General features: G+C 36.1%; 1 protein-coding gene across 3 annotated transcripts in view; it reads left to right on the top strand.

Moving 5' to 3' along the window:
* RBM25 (RNA binding motif protein 25) overlaps positions 1-20,993 on the top strand; it is a 52,028-nt gene extending 31,035 nt beyond the window's left edge. For all 3 annotated transcript variants that reach the window (XM_049897847.1, XM_049897845.1, XM_049897846.1), the window contains 9 exons: positions 8,913-9,129; positions 9,252-9,341; positions 11,544-11,617; positions 12,917-13,067; positions 15,216-15,540; positions 15,887-16,161; positions 16,733-16,831; positions 17,915-17,962; positions 20,567-20,993. In XM_049897847.1, the coding sequence (XP_049753804.1) occupies positions 8,913-9,129; positions 9,252-9,341; positions 11,544-11,617; positions 12,917-13,067; positions 15,216-15,540; positions 15,887-16,161; positions 16,733-16,831; positions 17,915-17,962; positions 20,567-20,659 (1,372 nt within the window). In that variant the 3' untranslated portion in view covers positions 20,660-20,993. The remainder of the gene's footprint in view (positions 1-8,912; positions 9,130-9,251; positions 9,342-11,543; positions 11,618-12,916; positions 13,068-15,215; positions 15,541-15,886; positions 16,162-16,732; positions 16,832-17,914; positions 17,963-20,566) is intronic.
* The last annotated feature ends 1,163 nt before the right edge of the window (positions 20,994-22,156 follow it).

Raw genomic sequence — 22,156 nt, forward strand, 5'->3', positions numbered from 1 at the left:
TGAGTTCCCTGTCAGGGCAGTCATCAGTTGTGGCCAGGCACCGTCTAGCTCTTCCGGTCTCAGGCTGATATAGTCTCTGGTTTATGTGGTCCTTTCTGTCTCTTAGGCTCATAATTATTTTGTGTCTTTGGTGTTCTTCATTCTTCCATGTTCCAGGCAGGTTGAGACCAGTTGATGCATCTTAGATGGCCGCTTGCTAGCGCTTAAGACCCCAGGTGCCACTCTCCGAAGTGGGATGCAGAATATTTTCTTAATAGATTTTATTATGCCAATTGACTTAGATGTCCCCTGAAATCATGGTCTTCAAACCCCGCCCCTGCTACACTGGCCTTTGAAGTGTTCAGTTTATTAAGGAAACTTCTTTGTTTTTGGTTTAGTCCATTTGTGTTGGCCTCTCCTGTGTTGTGTATTGTCTTTCCCTTCACCTAAAATGAGACTTATCTACTATCTAATTAGTGAATACCCCTCTGCTTCCTTCCCACCCTCCCCCGCCTCTCGTAACCATCAAAAAGTATTTTCTTCTTTGCTTAAACTGTTTCTCCAGTTCTTATAATAGTGGTCTTATACAATATTTATCCTTTGGCAGTTGACTGATTTCACTCAGCATAATGCCTTCCAGATTTCTCCATGTTATGAAATGTTTCATGGATTCAGCATTGGTCTTTATCGATGCGTACGTAGTATTCCATTGTGTGAATATACCGTAGTTAATCCATTCTTCCGTTGATGGGCACCTTGGTTGCTCCCAACTTTCAGCTATTGTAAACAGTACTGCAGTGGACATGGGTGTGCATATATCCGCTCGTGTAAAGGCTCTTATTTCTCTAGGATATATTCCAAAGAGTGGGTTTGCTGGATCATATGCTAATTCTATTCCTAGCTTTTTAAGGAAGTGCCAAATGGATTTCCAAAGTGGTTGTACCATTTTACATTCCCACCAGCACTATGTAAGTGTTCCAGTCTTTCCACAACCTCTCCAATATTTATTATTTTGTGTTTTTTGGATTAATGCCAGCCTTGTTGGAGTGAGATGGAATCTCATTGTAGTTTTGATTTGCATTTCTCTAATGGCTAATGATTGAGAGCATTTCCTCATGTATCTCTTCGCCGCCTGAATGTCTTCTTTAGTAAAGTGCCTGGTCATATCCTTTGCATAGGCATTTTTTAGTCACCCTTTCATTGAGGTCCTCTATATTGGGAAATCAGTTCTAGCACCGCCACTTTTAGCCCCCTAAGTCGTTATTTGGTCCTGTAGCTCACTGCACTGCCACAGCTTACTTCCCTAGCTCTAAATTTCTGTTTCTCCTGAAAATTTCACATTTTTTAAGCTAATTTAATTATATTACTTTGTTACAGCTTTTCTGCTTGTAGCTTCAGGTTAGTCTACTATGTTACTGAAATTGGAAGTTCTTAATTAAAATCCTTCCCTTTTTTTCTCCTCTGGTACAACCATTGTTGAGAATTCGATCTGTATAAAATCTTGTTTTTTATTTTTGATACATATAGGTTTTATATATATCTATAAGCAATATCCTCTTTAATATATATGCCTTTAAATAGGTTGATATCATCATACTATATGTATTCTGCAATTTGTTTTTACCACTCTGAATCAAATGTTTGAGAACTTTCAATGGCTAATACATGTTCCTGTTGCCATTGAGTCAGTTCTGACTCATAGTGACCCTATAAGAGAGAGTTAGGGTTTCCAAGGAGCAGCTGATAGACTTGAACTGCCAACCTTTTGGTTAGCTGCTGTGCTCTTAACCATTGCTCCACCAGGGCTCCATAGTTCATATAAATCTATTTTATTCTATATAATTTATATTAAAAAAATTCTTTTATAGACCTATTTTATCTATATAATTCATATAGATCTGTTTTAATCATACAACTTTGTTTTTAGTGGTTGCATAGCATTTCATCATACTCCTATACCAAAATATATGCTGCCCATTTTGTGTTATTGCCTCATCTTGTCCTTGTACGTGTAGGCTTTAGTTATAATCTAGTTCTTTGTGCTCTTTTCAAGTTAGCAGGTACTTTTTTTTTTAATCACCTCTCAATATCGTGTTTGAAATTCCATTATAAAATTAGTAGCTAAACCACTAAATACAAAGCCTAAATTTGTGCTAACTCACAAACTATACCCAATCGCTCCAGTTAATAAACAGAAAAACTCACAGATATATCTGGGAATTTAGACAGGGAAAGGATTTGAGATCCTTTTCTGAATATTTATTTTATTTTGTTGTTAATTCATTAAGAGTTGAGTCATCTACTCTTCCTCATCTGCCCTTATGAACTAGGAACATGTTTTCTACAATTCATATTTTTCCGCAATTTGTTTCACATAGCTTGGTTTTTATTACAGCCTTTAATCCCAATTAGAATATTATATGTGTGCTGTTCCTTTACTACTATATTTCTACAATATTTTATATCTAGTCCATTTATCATCATTAGTGATTAATGATGTGAGGTTTTATTATTATAGGTTCGTGTAAAAACCGTTTTGAGTTTTCATAGTCTTCACAACATGAGAAAAGTGGAGGAGATGATTGTCTTTTACAGATGAGGAAACTTAGGTGAAGAGGTTAAATAACTTGCCTATGTTTTTATCATTGCTGGTGGTTATGAGCCCTGGTGGCGCAGTGGTTAAGTGCTCAGCTGCTAACCAGAAGATTGGCAGTTTCAACCCACCACCTGTTTCACGGGAGAAAGATGTGGCAGCCGTCTTCTGTAAAGACTTGCAGCCTAGGAAACGCTGTGGGGCAGGGCATTCAATGTTGATACCTATTGTGCCATCATTCCCTGAGTTAGGAGGAAACATGATTTTTTGTGGCTGTAAGGGCTTAAACTTTGATTCACTTTTGTTTAACCAAATAATTTTTTTTTTTTTACTTTCTATCATGCTTAAACATAATTGTTGTGTGAACTTACAAGTTACAGATTAAAAAATAAAAACTGCCCATTAGGCCATTATGCAGAGATACCGTTTATATTTTATTCAGTCCCATTATAGACTTCCTTAAGTGTATTCTTCTCTTTTACACAAAGTGGAGTCATACTGCATATAGATATACTTTTTACCCTTTATTTTATAACGATGGCTTTCCCATGATTTGAGTGAGGCTAACCATATGTAATGGCTTGTATATGATTCCACATCTTTTAGTACATAGGCATGTGAGATACACACATACAGGAATGGTGTCATAACTTATTTAGCTGTTACTCTTCTTTTTTTTTAATAATACTGTGTTTTGGGTGGAAGTTTACACAGCAAGTTAGGTTCCCATTTAACAGTTCCTACAGGAATTGTTCAAGTGACATCAGTTATGTTTTTCACGATGTGTCATCATGTTCATTATTTCACTTCCGATTGTTCTGTTTCCAGTAATCTAATTTTCCTGCCCCCTTACCTTCTCATTTGTACTTCAGAGTAATTGTTGACTGTTTTGTCTCATATAGATGATTTTTTTAAATGAGTGTAGTACTCGTGTGATATTTTTTATTTTATGAGCTTATCTGTTATTTATCTAAAAGATGGCCTCGGGATAATTTTGGTTTAAAGTGTATCTGAGGGCAATAGTCTTGGGGAGTACTTTAGTCTCAACCGGTCCAGCAAGTCTGGATTTTTTAAGAATTTGAGTTCTTTTCTACATTTTTCCCCCCATTCTATCAGGACCCATCTATTGTGGTTCTGATCAGAACGGTTAGTAGTGATAGTTCATTTAGTCTCAGGGTAGATGAGGCCATGTTTCGTGTAGACTGTTAGCCCTGTAGACTAGTTTCTTGTGTGAGTCTTTGCTTTTCTTCTTTCTCTTTTGTTCTGGACCAGGAGAGACCAATAGTTCTATCTTAGATGGCCACTTTCAAGCTTTCAAGACTCCAGACACTACTCATCAAACTAGGACATAGAACATAAATTTCACGAACTGTATTGTACCAGTTGACCAAGTTGTCCCATGAGACTATGATCCTAAGCCTTCAATGCTAAGCCTAGAAAACCAATCCAATGAGGTCTTTCACGACGTTTAAGAAGTATCTGTAATCGCCCATCCATATGTGCTGTATTATATACGTGCATGCACACACATACATGTATACACATATAGAAACATATATATATCTACACATATGTATGTAACTATACACATATGCATACATACATATGTAACCACATACATTTTTTGGTTGTTTCAAAATTATATACGTCAAAGCATTTACCTCTTTTATATGTACTTATTAGTGTCATCATTTACCTTGGTCAGACTATGCATACTTCAACCACATTACAGTGTTACCTATCTAGACACCAAGTGACTACTATCTAGAGACTGGTTCCTCCTCTCCTCCCCACCCATCCCTAGTAACCACCAGTGAATTTTGGTTTCTGTATGTGTACTTATTCTTGCATTTTTATAAAAATGAGATCATACAATATTTGTCCTTTTATGATTGTCTTATTTCATTCAGCATAATGTCCTCCAAATTCATCCACATAATAAGATGTTTGGAGAACTTACCATTATTCTTTATGGCTCTGTAGTATTCCATTATATGTGTGTACCACCTTTTGTTTATGCACTCTTCCATTGTTGGGCACATAGGTTGTTTTCATCTTTTTGCTGTTGTGAATAGTGCTGCAGTGAACATAGGTGTACAGATGTCTGTGTCTTTTCTATTTGATTTCTAGGGTATATACTCTTAAGAGTGGGATTGCTGAATTATAAGGTAGTTCTATTTCTAGATTTTTGAAGAAGTGCCATACTGTTTTTCCATTTTACAGTCTTACCAGCAGTGGGTAAGGGTTCCAGTCTCCCCACAGCCTTGCCAGCATTTTTTGTTTTTTCTTATGAGTATCATTTAGCAGGGTTAAGGTGATATCTCATTGTAGTTTTGATTTGCATCTCTCTTTTTTTTTTTAATAGCTAATGATCACGAGCATCTTTTCATGTGTTTCTTGGCCACTGGATTGTCATCTTTGGTGAAGTGTCTTTTCCTGTCCTTTGCCCATTTTTTAATTGGGTTGTTTGTCTTGTTTTTGTTCAGTCGTTGAAGTTTTCAGTATATTTTAGAGATTAGAGCCTTATCAAATATGTTGTTCCTGAAGATTTTTTCCCAGTCTCTAGCTCTCTCTTTACTCTTTTGATAGTCATTTGATGAGTATAAGTATTTAATTTTTGAGATCCCAGTTATCTCAGTTGTCTTCTGATGTTCGTACGTTCGTAGTTACGTTGGTTTTATTTTTATTTTTTAAATTAGGTCCCATAATTTTGTTCCTATGTTTTTTCCCAGAACTTTATAATTTTAAGTTTAGCATTTAGATCTTTGACCCATTTCGAGTTAGTTTTTGTGTATGGTGTGAGGTATGGGCCCTGTTTAATTTTTCTGCACCATTTTGCCAGCACCATTTGTTAAAGAGCCTGTTTATTCCCCCATAGAATAGACGTTGACCCTCTGTTGAAAATTATTTGTCCATAGATGGATGGATTTATTTCTGGGTTCTCAATTCTGTTCCACTGGTCTATGTGTCTGTCATTGAACCAGTGATAGACCGTTTTGATTACTGTAGCTGTACAGTATGTTTTGAGATCGAAGAGTGTGAGGTCTCCTACTTCATTCTTATTCTTCAATATTACTTTGGCTATTTGGGGCCTCTTTACTCTCCATGAAACCCTGGTGGCATAGTGGTTAAGTGCTACGGCTGCTGACAGACGGGTCGACAGTTTGAATCCACCAGGTGCACCATGGAAACTATGGGTCAGTTCTCCCCTGTCCCATAGGGTCACTGTGAGTCAGAATCGACTCAACGTTAACAGGTTTGGTTTGATTTGGTTTTCCTTTCCATATAAAGTTGGTTATTAGTTTTTCCGTTTTAGTGAAGAATGTTGTTGAAATTTGGGTCAGCACTGCATTTTATCAGTAGCTTGCTTTTGGTAGTGTTGACATTTTCACAATTGTAAGTCTTCTAATCCATGCGAATGGAATGTCTTTCCTATTTATGTACGTTTCTTTTAGTCTTTTGTAGTAGCGTTTTGTAGTTTTCATTGTATAAGTCTTTTATGTCCCTGATTAGGTTTATCCTCTAGGTATTTTGTCATTTTGTGTGCTGTTATAAATAGTATATAGCTGTTACCCTTGATGGACGTTTAGACTGCCTCCAGTATATTTCTTTTTCAAAATAATGATGTAGTAAACATTTGATTTTTTCTTTAGGATTGCTGTGTAAAAATAGATTGGCCACGCCAGTGGTACATTTTTTTTTTTTTTTTTTGCCTAAGTATTGCTGAAATTCCGTTTTCTCTACACCTTTGCCAATGCCACATCCTCTGATCACCTTTAACGTGTTTATTAGCACTTCGTACTTCTTTTGGGATCAATTGCTCATATTCAAGGTCAAGCTGAAACTGAAGAAAATCAGAGCAAGTCTGTGAGAGCCAAAATATGACCTTGAGTATATCCCACCTGAATTTAGAGACCATCTGATGAATAGATTTGACACATTGAACACTAGTGACTGAAGACCAGCCAAGTTGTGGAATGACATCAAGGACATCGTCCATGAAGAAAGCACAAGAGGTCATTGAACGAAAGAAAAGACCAAGATGGATGTCAGACGAGCCTCTGAAACTTGCTCTCGAACATCGAGCAACTAAAGCAAAAGGAAGAATTGATGAAGTAAAAGAACTGAACAGAAGATTTCAAAAGGGCCTCTCGAGAAGACAAAGTATTATAATGACATGTGCAAAGAGCTGGAGATGGAAAACCAAAAGGGAAGAACACGCTCGGCATTTCTTAAGCTGAAAGAACTGAAAAAATTCAAGCCTCGAGTTGCAATAGCAAAGGATTCTATGGGGAAAATATTAAATGACGCAGAAGCCTCAAAAGAAGATGGGAGGAATACCCAGAGTCGTCATACCAAAAAGAATTAGTTGATGTTCATCCATTTCAAGAGGTGGCATGTGATCAGGAACCGATGGTACTGAAGGAAGAAGCCCAAGCTGCGCTGAAGGCATTGGCAAAAAACAAGGCTCCAGGAATTGATGGAATATCAATTAAGATGTTTCAGCAAACAGGTGCAGCGCTGGAGGTGCTCACTCATCTATGCCAAGAAATATGGAAGACAGCTTCCTGGCCAACTGACTGGAAGAGGTCCATATTTATGCCTATTCCCAAGAAAGGTGATCCAACTGAATGTGGAAACTATAGAACAATATCATTAATATCACATGCAAGCAAAATTTTGCTGAAGATCGTTCAAAAAGGGCTGCAGCAGTATATCGACAGGGAACTGCCAGAAATTCAGACTGGTTTCAGAAGAGGACGTGGAACCAGGGATATCATTGCTGATGTCAGATGGATCCTGGCTGAAAGCAGAGAATACCAGAAGGATGTTTACCTGTGTTTTATTGACTATGCAGAGGCATTCGACTGCGTGCATCATAACAAATTATGGATAACATTTCTAAGAATGAGAATTCCAGAACACTTAATTGTGCTCATGAGGAACCTTTACATAGATCGAGAGGCAGTTGTTCGGACAGAACAAGGGGATACTGATTGGTTTAAAGTCAGGAAAGTTGTGCGTTAGGGTTGTATTCTTTCACCATACCTATTCAATCTGTATGTTGAGCAAATAGTCTGAGAAGCTGGACTATATAAAGAAGAGCTGGGCATCAGGATTGGAGGAAGACTCATTAACAACCTGCATTATGCAGGTGACGCAGCCTTTCTTGCTGAAAGTGAAGAGGACTTGAAGCACTTACTAATGAAGATCAAAGACCACAGCCTTCAGTATGGATTACACCTCGACATAAAGAAAACAAAAATCCTCACAACTGGACCAATGAGCAACATCATGATAAACTGAGAAAAGATTGAGGTTGTCAAGGATTTCATTTGACTTGGATCCACAATCAACAGCCATGGAAACAGCAGTCAGGAAATCAAAAGACGCATTGAATTGGGTAAATCTACAGCAGACGACTTCTTTAAAGTGTTGAAGAGCAAAGATGTCACCTTGAAGACTAAGATGAGCCTGACCCAAGCCATGGTATTTTCAATCACATCATATGCATGTGAAAGCTGGACAATGAATAAGGAAGACCAAAGAAGAACTGACACCTTTGAATTGTGGTGTTGGTGAAGAATATTGAATATACCATGGACTTCCAAAAGAACAAACAAATCTGTCTTAGAAGAAGTACAACCAGAATGTTCCTTAGAAGCAAGGATGGCGAGACTATGTCTTACATACTTTGGACATGTTGTCAGGAGGGATCAGTCCCTGGAGAAGGACATCATGCTTGGCAGAGTACAGGGTCAGCGGGAAAGAGGAAGACCCTCAACGACGTGGATTGACACAGTGGCTGCAATGATGAGCTCAAGCATAACAACAATTGTATTGATGGCTCAGGACTGGGCAGTGTTTCGTTCTGTTGTGCGTTGGGTCGCTATGAGTCGGAACCGACTCGACGGCACCTAACAACAACACTTCTTTTGGGAATTACCTGTTTGTATTTATTTTCCCCTCTTACATACCATTATGTGATTGACTGTGTGGAATTCCAGTATATGAGCCAGTAATGAATCATTCTTCAGTCATTTTTTCAGTCCTTTGTAGTAGCTTTATATCCAGTTTTCTTTTTTTTTAATCATTGTAAAAAAAAAATGTATTCCGTTTTTGTTTGTTTTCTGAGCTAGCAGTAAGCATTAACTTTGAATTTAGAATGCAGTTCACAATTTAGGGCTGCAATTACATGTCTTCCTGAGGATTACAATTCTATGGAAATCAAATGCTAAATATTGGCTTGTGAGCTTATTTTATAATATAGGTTCTCTTTTTCCATGATTTTTAAAGGAAAACAGAAAGTAGACAGATTTTTAATTTTTTGTTTACACAGAGAGAAGAGCAGAGACCGTGAAAGAGAACGGGAGCGGGAAAGAGAGAGAGAGCGGGAACGAGAAAGAGAACGGGAGCGAGAGAGAGAGCGAGAAAGGGAACGGGAGAGAGAAAGAGAAAAAGACAAGAAACGGGATCGAGAAGAGGATGAAGAAGATGCATATGAAAGGAGAAAACTTGAAAGAAAACTTCGAGAGAAGGAAGCTGCTTATCAAGAGGTAAATTGAGGAAATGTTTTTCTCCTTGTAGCTTCGTACTTGGTAGGTTGTCAGACTTTGCAGAGCTCTTTGGGTAATAATTTTTAATGCTTTGCCAAAAAGAAAATTTTTTTTTTTTTTAGCGCCTTAAGAATTGGGAAATCAGAGAACGAAAGAAAACTCGGGAATATGAGAAAGAGGCTGAGCGAGAAGAAGAAAGAAGAAGAGAAATGGTAAGCTTTTGGGTTTTAAAGAAAAGGTAATTTTTGTAAAAAAATAAAAATCAGATCAGATCTTTACTGTTAACTAAAAATAACTTAATAATTAAAATTTCTAGGTTCCCAATTCATTGATAATTTTTGCCTATTTCAAGCAACCTTGACCATTTCGTTACACCAAAATCTAGTCCTCCTATTTTTCATAGTTTTGCTGCACATGAAATTATTTTTTTGTATGCAAGCAAAATGGAACTGTCATAGAGTAATGTGTAAAATAAGAATTTACAGAACATTCTTTGATTAATCTGCAAAACTGTTGAAATTGTGGAGGTTTTGCTAGTGTTCTGTGAATTGCAGTGCATTTGGATGAAGCAAGTAGTGTGCTGGGAAGAACTGCTTTTATAAATCAAAATTAACGTCTCTGTATATAACATATATGAGTAGTACCTTTTCCTTATATTGCCACGTAACTCTTCAACTACATGATAATCGTAAGAATGAATTTTGTCTTTTGCATTTACACTGTTGATTAACTTAACAGTGAAGTGTTTGGCACAGGTTGTAATTAAGTAAAATGAAAAGAAAATTTATTTTATCGTAGTACTTGCTGCAGTAGTGTGTTCCATGTGTTCTGTCTTTGCCAGAATTTCATGAAAGTTTCTTTATCTCCAGTTTGGAGATTATTCTTCCAAAAACTTCACTGAAGTTAGGAATCTTCTTCAAATAGCTTTTGAACATGAGACATAGAGGGAATTTTTGTAAGTAATCAAAAGGAGGGTGCATGCAGCTATAGATAGATAGTATGTGTTTTCTGGATATTAGATCCTCTAACATCATAGAATTATTTAAAAAAATTTTTAACTTTCTTGTTTTATAGCTCTCATTTTAGGATTTCCTTTTCATTCCCAGATTAGAAAATAGGCAAGAGAACAATATAGCAAGAAGTGTAATTATTTGACAAATGTTTGCCATCAGTACCACTGTGGAATAAACTTCTTGAAATCTGTTCCCTATGAGCAAATCTGAAACCTGTATTTCTAGTGAAAAATTGTGTTTTTTTTTTTTTTAATGTTTGGGAGCTTTAAAAAAAACTCAATCACATAAGCAGGTGCTTGCTTATAAAAATGTTCAAGCAACACAAGTATATTAAGTAAAATATGAAAGTTTCTGTCCCTTTTTTCAAGAGCAGTAATTTCTGTTTATATATTAGAATGTACATAATGGGCCTTCCTATGTGCCCATGATTTAATAGTTGTTGTATTTAGGTATTTGTAAATACTGCCGTTGCCACCTTACCTATATTCACTGGACAGATGCACATTATGCTGCAGACTTAGGCTAGGTGCTGGGCGCAGGAGAGTGACTAATAGTTTTTACTTTGAACAAAGTGGGCAGTGTAGTCAGGGAGAGGAGGTAGTTACTCTGGAGTGTGTGTCTTCAAGGTAGTGAGAAGATTTGTTCACAGTATTTTAGGTGTACAGAGAAAGAAAGACTAATTCTGCCTTTGGGGAGGGATTGATCATGGATAGAATGCTAGGTTGGGGAAGTCGTCATAGAGAGGTGAGATTTGAACTGGATGAAATTATTAAAATTTTACTGTAGTGAGATACCTACCATTACCTGCTTTGTTTAGTTGTTAGATATATTTCTTGTATCTGAAATTCCAATAGGAGTAAGAGATTCATATACTTGGTTTATTCAATTTATATTTATGTTCTACTTGTAAGGGTGAGAGACTCACATACTATGGTTTATTCTAGTGAGTTTAAAGTTAGGTAGGCATGACCTTCAGATTGATGCAGGAATGTGCTTTAAATTTTTAATTCTGCATTTTATAAAAACTACTTGTAGCATCATCTACCTACAAAATAAAAATGGAAATATTTTTGTAGTTAACAAAGTCATTAAGATAACTTGTAGTTTTGTTTCCTGGTGTGCTCAGGTTTCATTAGATAATTACTGTACTTTGGACATTATAAAGGTCATGTATTATAGCATAGTGTATGTGGTTTTAGTGTCACAGATAAGTCGTGTAAGTCTTACTATTTAACAGGTAAAAGAGAAAAAATACGTGATTTTCATCAATGTCTGAAGTCCTTGAGAATTATCAAGCTTAGATTTGTATGGATAAGAAAAATCTTTCCACAAGAAAGGGGAATGGGGTAATCTCAATGACTTCTATGTAATTTTGCACCTTTGTTGTTCGTTTCCTCAAAGGCAAAAGAAGCTAAACGACTAAAAGAATTCTTAGAAGATTACGATGATGATAGAGATGACCCCAAGTATTACAGGTAAAGAAGCCTTGCTTTATAAAAGTACTTATATTTTCAGGTTTTTATGTCTGTTTTTATTTGGCAACTCGAGCGTGCAGGTTCACTAGGTGGTGAAAGAAAGAAAGCTTTACATTCTATCCTGTAATGACCCTAATAGCTGATGATAGTGGTTTTTGTAGTTGAATGTGCACATGCTGTTTTCTGGAGGAAACACAGCTTTTGGAAAATGATCAATAATTCTATGCATCTTTTTAGGGAAAAACCCATGAGAATAGTATAACAATTTTTTTTCTTAATATATTTTAAAATAAGTCTGATTTTTATAACTCCCTGGATTGTTTATAATTATCTAGAGTTGTCTATAAACTTTTGTCTTCAAGGATTTCAGGAGTGGTACATAGCAATCCACACTCTCCCAATTAATCCATTAATGTGAAACTGAGAGTTGTGAAGCCAGACTTCCCTCATCTCATTGTTCCCAAGCTGTTTCTAAACTACTATTATCCTAGCACTTATACTATGGTAGATTTGTTCTGCCCGCCATCCCATCTATAAGTTCCCTGAGGATACGGACAGTGTCTTGGCATCGTTCTGTTTCTGGTGTGTCTGACATGATGCAGATATGTAGTGAAAATATTTGATACATAATTGACTTTAATACATTTCAGCCAAAAATAGTCAGTCAAAAGGCTGGAATTAGCAGCTTAAATTGAAAGTGCCCAGGTATTTGACTTTAATATAGAGAATTCCAAAAAAAAAATTCAGTTAAATTACTGAAGAATAGAATAAAATATGGCAGTGCTTAACTTCAACATTCCCAGATATAATAAAGTGCTAGCTAGCTAGCTAGACTGAGAGATAGATAGATGTAACCTCTGTTTTTGTTAATTCTGTATTACTTTCTTTTCAGATTTTTATACAAGGGAAATAATTAAATTGAGAATACAGAACTATTCTTAGTGATAACTATTTTCAGTGATACTTTTTTTTCATGGTTTGGCATCTAAGAAAAGACAAATTATGTGCTGGGGTTTCCAAATGAGAACTGTCTTCTTCTGAAAGTTACATTTCTAGTTGTTTTAGATACTTATTTAGAATAATTTAAGATAAGGTATGGGGATAAATGAGAAGGCAGTGCTTACTTACTAAACTAACATGTAGAGAGCACACTGTTTTGGGTGTTCTGCAGACCTACAGAAGTCTGCAGTCTCTCAGCATATAGCTTTTGGCACTGAAAAAATTAGTGTTGGAGACATCATGTAGCATAGTTGATGATCTGGATATTAAATGAGGGCTGTTACGGTTTATTCTTTGCAGGGGTAGTGCTCTTCAGAAAAGGTTGCGTGATAGGGAAAAGGAAATGGAAGCAGATGAGCGTGATAGGAAGAGAGAGAAGGAAGAGCTTGAGGAAATTAGGCAGCGCCTCCTGGCAGAAGGACACCCAGACCCAGATGCAGAGCTCCAAAGGGTAAGATTTTCTCAGATCTGCAGCTTTTGTTTTTAGAAGATTATCATGTCATCTTAAGCAAGCCAACCATGATGTAGTTTATCCTTGAGGGAAGTATATGATGATCCCTGTATCTTGCATGCTATTTTTTGGGAGGATACTAGTATTTTTTTTTTTTACCCAAATCATCGATATTGCTTGATTTAGAACTTTAATCATTCTAAACATCCTACTGGCATCTCACTGTGTGGCTTTTTGTGAAGCTTGCCAAGTTAAATGAATCTCTTTTAATGAAACTTTGCTATAAACCTATCCTTCTAGAAGTTTGCTTTGACACTTAGGTCTTTCTGCGGTTTGAGTTCATCTCAGTGTTACCCATATATTTTGTTTCCACAGTAACAATGCTTTCAGGTATGTTTCTGTCATTTAAAAGACAAAGAAAAAAAATGGTGTTACAGGACATGACAGTACCCTATTCTTGCATTGAAGAATAGAGTATCATTTTAGAAAAGTTTTTAATAGTCAGGAATCTAATCATATGAATTCTCCATACCAACTTTTTTTTTAAAAAAACCTGTTACATACTTTATGTTAACAGAAACCACATTTTACATGTCATTTTTACTTTTCAAAATGAAAGTAGTATTTTTTCCTGTTGATAAAATGCTTACAGGCATTCCCCAGGTTAGAACAAGATAAGTTGGTGACTATGTTTTTAAGACTTAAAGTTGAATTTGTAGGTAAGTCATAACAGGTGCATACAGTTCTTACTTAGCCTTACTTGAGTGCAAGACAGGGCACTACGCCTTTCAGTGATTTAAAAGCTGCACGCGCAGCAGGTGAAGGTGATTCTGATGAAGAATTTGTTGGGAGTAGGGCTTGGTTCAGTCATTTCAAAGTATGGGCAGTTTACATAACACTAAAGGGCAAGTACCAGTTATCTCAGTGCCTGTGAGTTATCAGTGAGTTGTCTGTAAGTCCATCCATAAGCCGGGGCTGCCTGTACTTAGACATGAGTAAGTAAAAAATTCAGCTGGCTTTTTTCATCTTTATCATTGTAAATTCAGGTGTGGATTTTTTTTTTTTTTTTTTTAATTTTCTGACTGCCAATGGGTTAGAACAATTTTTAGGTTGTTTAACGGGCATTTTTATTTTCTTTATGAGCTGCTATTTAGTGGCATTATATCACGTTATGTAACAATTTAAAACTTCCATGTAGTTGGATACTTATAATTTTCTGTTTGTTTTTGTTTAATGCTCTTAGAAGTTATTGCTCTGTTCACTCAGTTTTTACTAATGCTTTTATAGTTTTATTTTTTAATTATTTCTGATCGTTTCAGGGAGGGGTGTTTGTTTAGGTATAGCCTTTTGACTCCCAATTCCCTTCTTTTCTCTTTTCTTGATAACAAATACAACATCAGCCTCAGCTAAGACCTAGAGAGAAGAAATGATAGTATGTGCCAAGTTGACAATTTGAGTTACCTTTTTATGTATTGTCTATATTGTTATAAAATGAAACTTTTGGTTATACTTTTTAAATAAAATACAAAAAAATTACCTTTTCCTTCTGAAATTCAACAGAGTACTATGTATTTGTCTTTGTTACTCCAAAGAGCTTCTGCAGGCCTCTGGTGAATGCTAATATACATAAAGTACTGCAGAAAAAAAATTAGCGTAGTATCTACTGTATTTTTCGCAAATAATGTGTGCCTTCTATGTTTGTTTGCCAACCACGCCTCCCACGAGGTATTTTCATAAGCGCAGTTACGCCAATTTTTTTTACATACTGCTATAAAAAATTCAGCTTATCATGCTTATGAAATGCTAAGTGAGGGGAGAGCACGGTTGGCAAAAAGACGTAGAAGGTGGTGTGCGTTATTTGTGTTAAAACACAGTAATACTCAGTTTTCTAATTTTAGAAGCAGTCAGTGCCTGATTTTTCCTGACCTAAAAGAAAAGCAGATATTTTAGGAAAGAATGTAGAGTAAACAAGTTGAATAAAGTATTGTTGTAGTTTTTTCATGGTACTGTATTTTTGCAAATAATGCACCCACACGCACATATAACATGTCATGTGCCTCAGAAAATAACTCAAGAGGGACTGACAAAAACATAATGCATGTGCTGTTCATGTCAAAATACGATAATTGGGTTGTTTTTTGGTTATAGATGGAACAAGAGGCTGAGAGGCGCAGGCAACCACAAATAAAGCAAGAACCAGAATCTGAGGAAGAGGAAGAAGAAAAGCAAGAAAAAGAAGAAAAACGAGAAGAACCTGTTGAAGAGGAAGAAGAACCTGAACAAAAACCCTGTCTCAAACCGACTCTGAGACCTATCAGCTCTGCCCCATCCGTTTCCTCTGCCAGTGGCAACGCAACGCCCAACACTCCTGGGGATGAATCTCCCTGTGGTATTATTATTCCTCATGAAAATTCACCTGATCAACAACAACCTGAGGAACATAGGCCAAAAATAGGACTTAGTCTTAAACTGGGTATGTTATCATTTACTTCCTTCCTTCCTTTTTTCCTGCAAATACCTAAATTTTGCCTTAAGGAAAAAATAAATATGCAGTGCTTGGTAGGTAGATAGAAAAATGCTCAAAAATGAATTTCTAGATCACAGTTGTTTTTGTAGTTCTACTAGTGCTTCTGTATCTGCAGCTGCCCCGAGTTCTGAGGAGAAATGGAAAGTTTAATTTTCTAGCACTTGTGAGTAGTGAGTTACTTTTTATAGTTGGGATCTTTCTCTGAGACCTGCGAAAGTATTATTTTTTAGGGATGGTGGGCTGTAAAATTTGAAAAATAAGTCATCGTGCTAAGATAATGTTTTTACTATAGGTGCTTCCAATAGTCCTGGTCAACCTAATTCTGTGAAGAGAAAGAAACTCCCGGTAGATAGCGTCTTTAACAAATTTGAGGATGAAGACAGCGATGATGTACCCCGAAAAAGGAAACTGGTTCCCTTGGATTATGGTGAAGATGATAAAAATGCTTCCAAAGGCACCGTAAACACTGAAGAAAAGCGCAAGCACATTAAGAGTCTTATTGAGAAAATTCCTACAGCCAAACCTGAGCTCTTTGCTTATCCTCTTGATTGGTCTATTGTGGATTCTGTGAGTAGCAGTGCTGTTGGGAATGGTTTTAAATGTGAATACAAATTCATTTGATTCTGTTACGGGCATATAAGTAGAGGATGATAGTGTGGTTGGAATCTTGACACCAAGTAAATGCCATTACCAAGGAAGTTAGACTGCTGGAAAATTCTTGGTGATAGTTGTGCTGCCTTGAAGTCAGACTCATAAACAATTAATCCAGAAATCCACAAAAAGTAGAAGCAAGTAATTGTATCTTGGTACCTACCTGTTTTAGTTTTTACTTAAGGCATATATTATGGTGAAAGTTAAGGATTCTTGGCTAATATTGACCCCAGAGAGAAAATGTATATTGAACAAATCAATCTAGTGGCGTGGTTTTGCCTGATGTCTTATTTTCATAAATTTTCTCATGCTGAAGCTTCCTTCTGAGGTCTCAACTGTTTATATGTACAGTTGTAGTAATTTGTATTTTAGTATAACTTTAGAATGAACATCCATGATATTTTAGTCTTAAGAAAGACAGTGAGGTTATAGGCTTTTAATAAAAAACTAAAATTTTTTAATTCAGTAATAACACTTTATTTTTCAGATACTGATGGAACGACGAATTAGACCATGGATTAATAAGAAAATCATAGAATACATAGGTGAAGAAGAAGCTACATTAGTTGATTTTGTTTGTTCCAAGGTTAGTCTTTTACTCCCTATACTCCCAACTTTTTTTTTATATATATAGCTTGAAGTATTTGGGTAACTTGAAGTATTAGACACTTTCTAAAATCAGGAAAAAATCTTTCAGGTTCAAGTCCATGATAGTTTCATTTTAGTTAAGTGATTCGGGGCTTCTTACATGAACCCGTTCATCTCACTGCAGACCCCCCATACCACATGCTTCCATTTCAGGGCATCAAAGACGACAGAATTGCTGGTTGCTGCCAGTTATGCTCTGTTTTTCTGAGAATGCCATGCCACCCCCTTCTTGTCTTAATGGTTAGAATGTTGGTAAAGTACAGTTGATGGGGGATTTGTGGAGATAGCCTGTAGTGTGTCTTTTCAACCCCTTTGTCAGTCTTCTGTCCTTTGGCAAAGAGCAAAATAGTCCCCTCCATATCAGAGTAGTCAATATTGATTGATTGCTACATGCCAGGCTTTGTTCTTGATAAGCAGTTTATAGACCTTTATCTCCTTTAAACCTCCCAACAACATTAGGAAGTGTAAGTTGCTGATACTGTCATATTATACCCATTTTATAGATGATGAAATTGAGTTTTAGTAAGAAATTATGTTTTGGCCAATTTATATAATTAGCAGAGCCAAGCCTCTAAATCATCGAAGTATATTATGTCCTTCCATTATCTCCTGAAAGCAAAGTCTTAATGACAGGTATCATGGTAGAAGCACCATATTCCAATAAAGGTATAACTAATTGCATTTCAAAGAAATAGCATCCCCCCCCCCCCCAGTACTCTTCTTGTAATATTGGGAAGAACAGATCTAGACTGCCCTTTCTACTTGTGATTGTTGTAACATTAAAATCTGTATAAGCGAGATCGGACTTCAAAGTAGAAGACAGACACTTCAGTGATTAAGACCTCAGGTTTTGGTGTCATACCTCCATTAAGAGTGGGATTCTTGGGAATTAAAGTTTATAGGAATGTTCCTCAGCCACAAGAAATTCCCATACGAGTTTGAGGGTTTGTCCCTTAGAATTTCTTGTCTGTATTGCTATTTTTTTTTTATATTCATTGTGACATTTTCTTGTTTCTTTCAGGTTATGGCTCATAGTTCACCTCAGAGCATTTTAGATGATGTTGCCATGGTAAGTTAGAAATTTGCTGTTATTGATATTTATCTTTGTGAACAAACAGTAACTTCTCTGAATTTAATTGATTTTCTACATATATTGGTTTCAGACTCTTTCTTTTTATAGACCTGAATTAAAATTTGTCTATTCATTAAAAGAGGTAAAAGACATGCACCGTAAGATATTATTACACAATACTAAAGTTAGGATTTTCTGGTTTTCACCAGCTCCTCCCCCCTTGGTGTTTATTATGTAAATCTAGTTGCCTAGTTCCTTATGCTAGAAACCTCAGCGTTATCCTTGATTTCTTCCTGACGATTCACATTTAATTTGTACAAACCAGTTGCCATTACGTCAACCCTGACTCATGGCAACTTAATTTGTAGAAATGAAGAGTAGAACGGGGGCTCCATAGCGTTTTCAATGGCCGATTTCTTGAAACTAGGTTACTAGGCCTTTCTCCTGAGGCACCTCTAGATGGGAGTGTTTTGGGGTGATGGATGGAGGCCTGCATTTTGAAATGCACCCAAGGATGGCGGAGAGGGGCAGAGCGGGGTTCGTAACCAAAAGGAGCTCTGACGTCAAGATTGTCTAGGCACTATATGATGTCTACAGCCAGCTAATACTTGTTTTCTGCCCAGCCAGCCTAATGAAACTGTTGTTTGAATTCCTGATAAAACATGTGTGAAACAATTGTTGCCTCCAAAATGCTTAGCCTCAAAGGAAAGGGACGTGTGAATGGGCCCCAGTCCTTGGGAGTGGACTCTGAACTTTTCTGAGCTTCCAGCTTCTTTAAAGTTTTTGCAGAGTAGAGTGGGAATCATCCTTAGACATAAAAGAACCAGCATTCTTGTTTTTTGACCTCAGCAGAGTTGCAGCCATTGTTAGTGAAGATTACATGTGTCTGTGTTAATACTGATCTGTTGAAATATTCTGATATTTGGAATATAATTAGACTGTTTACTCAACTTCTTCTATGGTTTTGATTATTTTCTGGCTCATTGTTGATCAGAGTGGGAGGAAACCAGTTGAGCCAGTGTTGTCAGCCAGCCCTGGTAAAAGCTTTATGGGCCCCCTAAGTGTTTCTTGAAAGAGATTGAATTTTAAGCTAGTATTTTTAGTAGTATTTTGCTCCTATTAAGCTGACTTTTTCAAATTATACCTTTTCCTTATATTGTATTAATTGAGGAACTTTGGTTGCATTTTGTGCCTATATCCATGTCATTTCCAAGGTATGCTTTTCGTATTAATTAATGCCACAGCATAGGTCCAAACTGGCTCAGAGATGTCTAGTTAAAAGTTACTTGGTTATCATCATTGAGAAATCTGGGGAGATTTCTTATAAGAATCCAAATTTCTGGCTTCTCCTGGGCACTGTTTGAGTACTTATTATATACCAGGCACTGTTCAAAGCACTTTGTGGATATTCTGTTAATTACTACAGTAGTACTGTATTTTTACGCAAATAATGTGTGCCTCCTACTTTTGTTTGCCAATCGTTTTCACCTCCCTGTGAGGTATTTTCATAAGCATGCTGTGCTAACTTTTTTTTTTTTTACAGCAACATGTAAAAAAAATCAGCATAGGGGTGATTAGAAAAAATATGGTATCTAGTCCTATGATGTTGCTACTATTATTCCTTCCATTTTACAGTTGAAGGAACTCATGCTCAGCGAGGTTAAATAACACAACCAAAGACTGGTAGTTAGAAAACGGTAGTAGTGGAATTTGATCCCAAGTATTTTCATTACTACTTTTCTTAACTCATGCCCTAAACCGCCTGTATGAAGAACTGGCAACGGTAGGCCACATTACACCATGGCAGTGATACCTTGGAGATTAGCTGTAGCTTCTTCCTTTAGAAGGGAACAAGATAGTCTACTTCTCAAATTTGAAATGTGTGGGATGAGGACAGAAGTAGTGGTGGAGACATGGTACACCTAACTCCTAAGTAGATAGGAAGATACTTAGGTCTAATCTGCCAAGGGGAAAGACTTGTTTATTCAGAAGTTTTGTGTCCCCTGTGATGATGATAGTGTTCAGGTACTCTCTCAGACACAATATTAAATGTTTTATGTAGAGTCTCACTGTTTAATTCCGTGTAACAACTGTAATAAGCACTTGGTAAATGTTAAAACCGCAAGATTGTTTTGAATTGGGGTAAACAAGATAGTTTGTATAGTTATGTGGTTGTATATTTAGATCTACCTAAATTAGCATGTTTTTTATAACAAATATTTGCTTTGTTTAGGAGATAGTTTTGCCAGATGTACAAATGTAGTCTATGTAAAGATAAAATAAAAATAAAACATGGATCAGAAAAGTACCGTAGTGCCAGTGTTTAGTAAGCCATGGGATTTTGATGAATGAATTTTTATTTCTAGAGTAATTTACTTTTATTGCTTATTATTTCTTACATTCGATTAAAAAAAATACTTTGTTGTGTTTTTGGTAAAAGTTTACACAGCAAGTTAGGGTCCCATTTCTCACATTAGATTTTAAGTTTTTTATTGAAAGTAAATGCTTGTCAATAGATAAAAGCTTTTTTGTACTGTTCACTATTGTTGGAGATGTTAATGATTGTTTATCTTATATGTGTCATTTTTTTCCCTTCTGTAGGTACTTGATGAAGAAGCAGAAGTTTTTATAGTGAAAATGTGGAGATTATTGATATATGAAACAGAAGCCAAGAAAATTGGTCTTGTGAAGTAAAACTCTTTTTGCATTTAGAGTTCCATTTCAGAATTTTTCCTTCCCACCATTCAAAGGACTTTGAATTTTTCTTTGTCCTGAAAGACATTTGTGAGATCTGTAATTTTTTTAATGTAGAAAATGTGAATTTTTTTTGTCCTCTGATTTGTTGATGCCCTGTGTACTCCCTTGGTTGTAAAGTCATCTGAATCTTAACTTGGTTCTCTTTATACTCACCAGGTACAAATTACTGGTATGTTTTATAAACTGCAGCTACTGTACACAGCCTATCTAATATAATCTTGTTCTGCTGATTTGTTCCTTGTAAATATTAAAATGACTCCCCAATTCTTTTGCAGAATTGCACTTAATATTGAACTGTACTGTTTAAGAACGAACATGAATGATTTTAATTGAAAGCATACCAGTCACATCTACTATCCCCTTTTAATCAGAAATGGCAAGTCCTCATGAAGGTGTGGAATTTAAAATTAGAATGCAAAAATTAATGGACAGTCCATTCCTTCTATGTCTCTGTATGAATGCGTTTGTACGAATGTTTGTGTAAAAGACTTAACTTTTCTTTAATCTGCTTTCAGGGGTTCCCTTAAACATTTCCTAATTGCAGAATAGAATCGAAAAGGAAGAGATATTGTGCCAACCCAAACGTCTGGGATAATTAGGTTATTATTCTCCCAGAGAATGGTATTCTGCTGTGGTGAGCAGTGTGAACAGGATGGGCTTCTCTGTTTATGGCTCTCGGCTTCACCATCCTGTCTTTTAAGGGAGTGCGAATCATAGTGATTTTTCCCTTAATTTTATTGTTCAGAAATGAGGCAGATCCTTAGATTCTGGAGCTCTTTATTTAATGCATTTTTGCTGTAATTGGTTCTTAATTTTGATGTGCCCCTTTGGAAGAATTTTTAAAAACCTTCCTTCCAAAAGTGTAAATTAAAAAAACCTTTTTGAAAGAAAAGGTCTTTATTTAAAAAAACAACAGCCAAACAAACAAAAAATAAAATTAGGCAGTTTTGGACACTAGGAAGTTTGATTAACAAATAGAATTCAGCTTGGCAATTTACAAGGTTTACATCTTATTTCTAAGGAAAAAAATGATTTATGGCAGTTACCAACCACTACTAATTTTTTATCTTCATTTTTCTGTAAAGGGTTTGTGTCTTGTGTCTATACTTACACACACACACACAAATTGTTTTATCTCTGCTCATAAAACTTTTAAAAGTATACTGATGATGTGCTTAAAGTCACACATAGGCTATCTTTATTGTAGATCAGAACTTCACCAGGGAGCAAAAATACCGGAAAATGTAACAAGTTTTAAACAGTTCATAACACAGATTAGGTGCAGCTGTTCTCATGTCAGTGTATTTATTTAAGGGAAAGATAAAGATTGGCCTATTAGAAAAGCTTAACTGTGAGCTTGAGTTACTAGACTTTTTTTTACATCTCAAGAGGACATTTGAAAACACTGTTCTTAACATTGGAACATGAGGTGGT

The sequence above is a fragment of the Elephas maximus genome, chromosome 10 (assembly GCF_024166365.1).
Source record: "Elephas maximus indicus isolate mEleMax1 chromosome 10, mEleMax1 primary haplotype, whole genome shotgun sequence".
NCBI lineage: Eukaryota > Metazoa > Chordata > Mammalia > Proboscidea > Elephantidae > Elephas > Elephas maximus.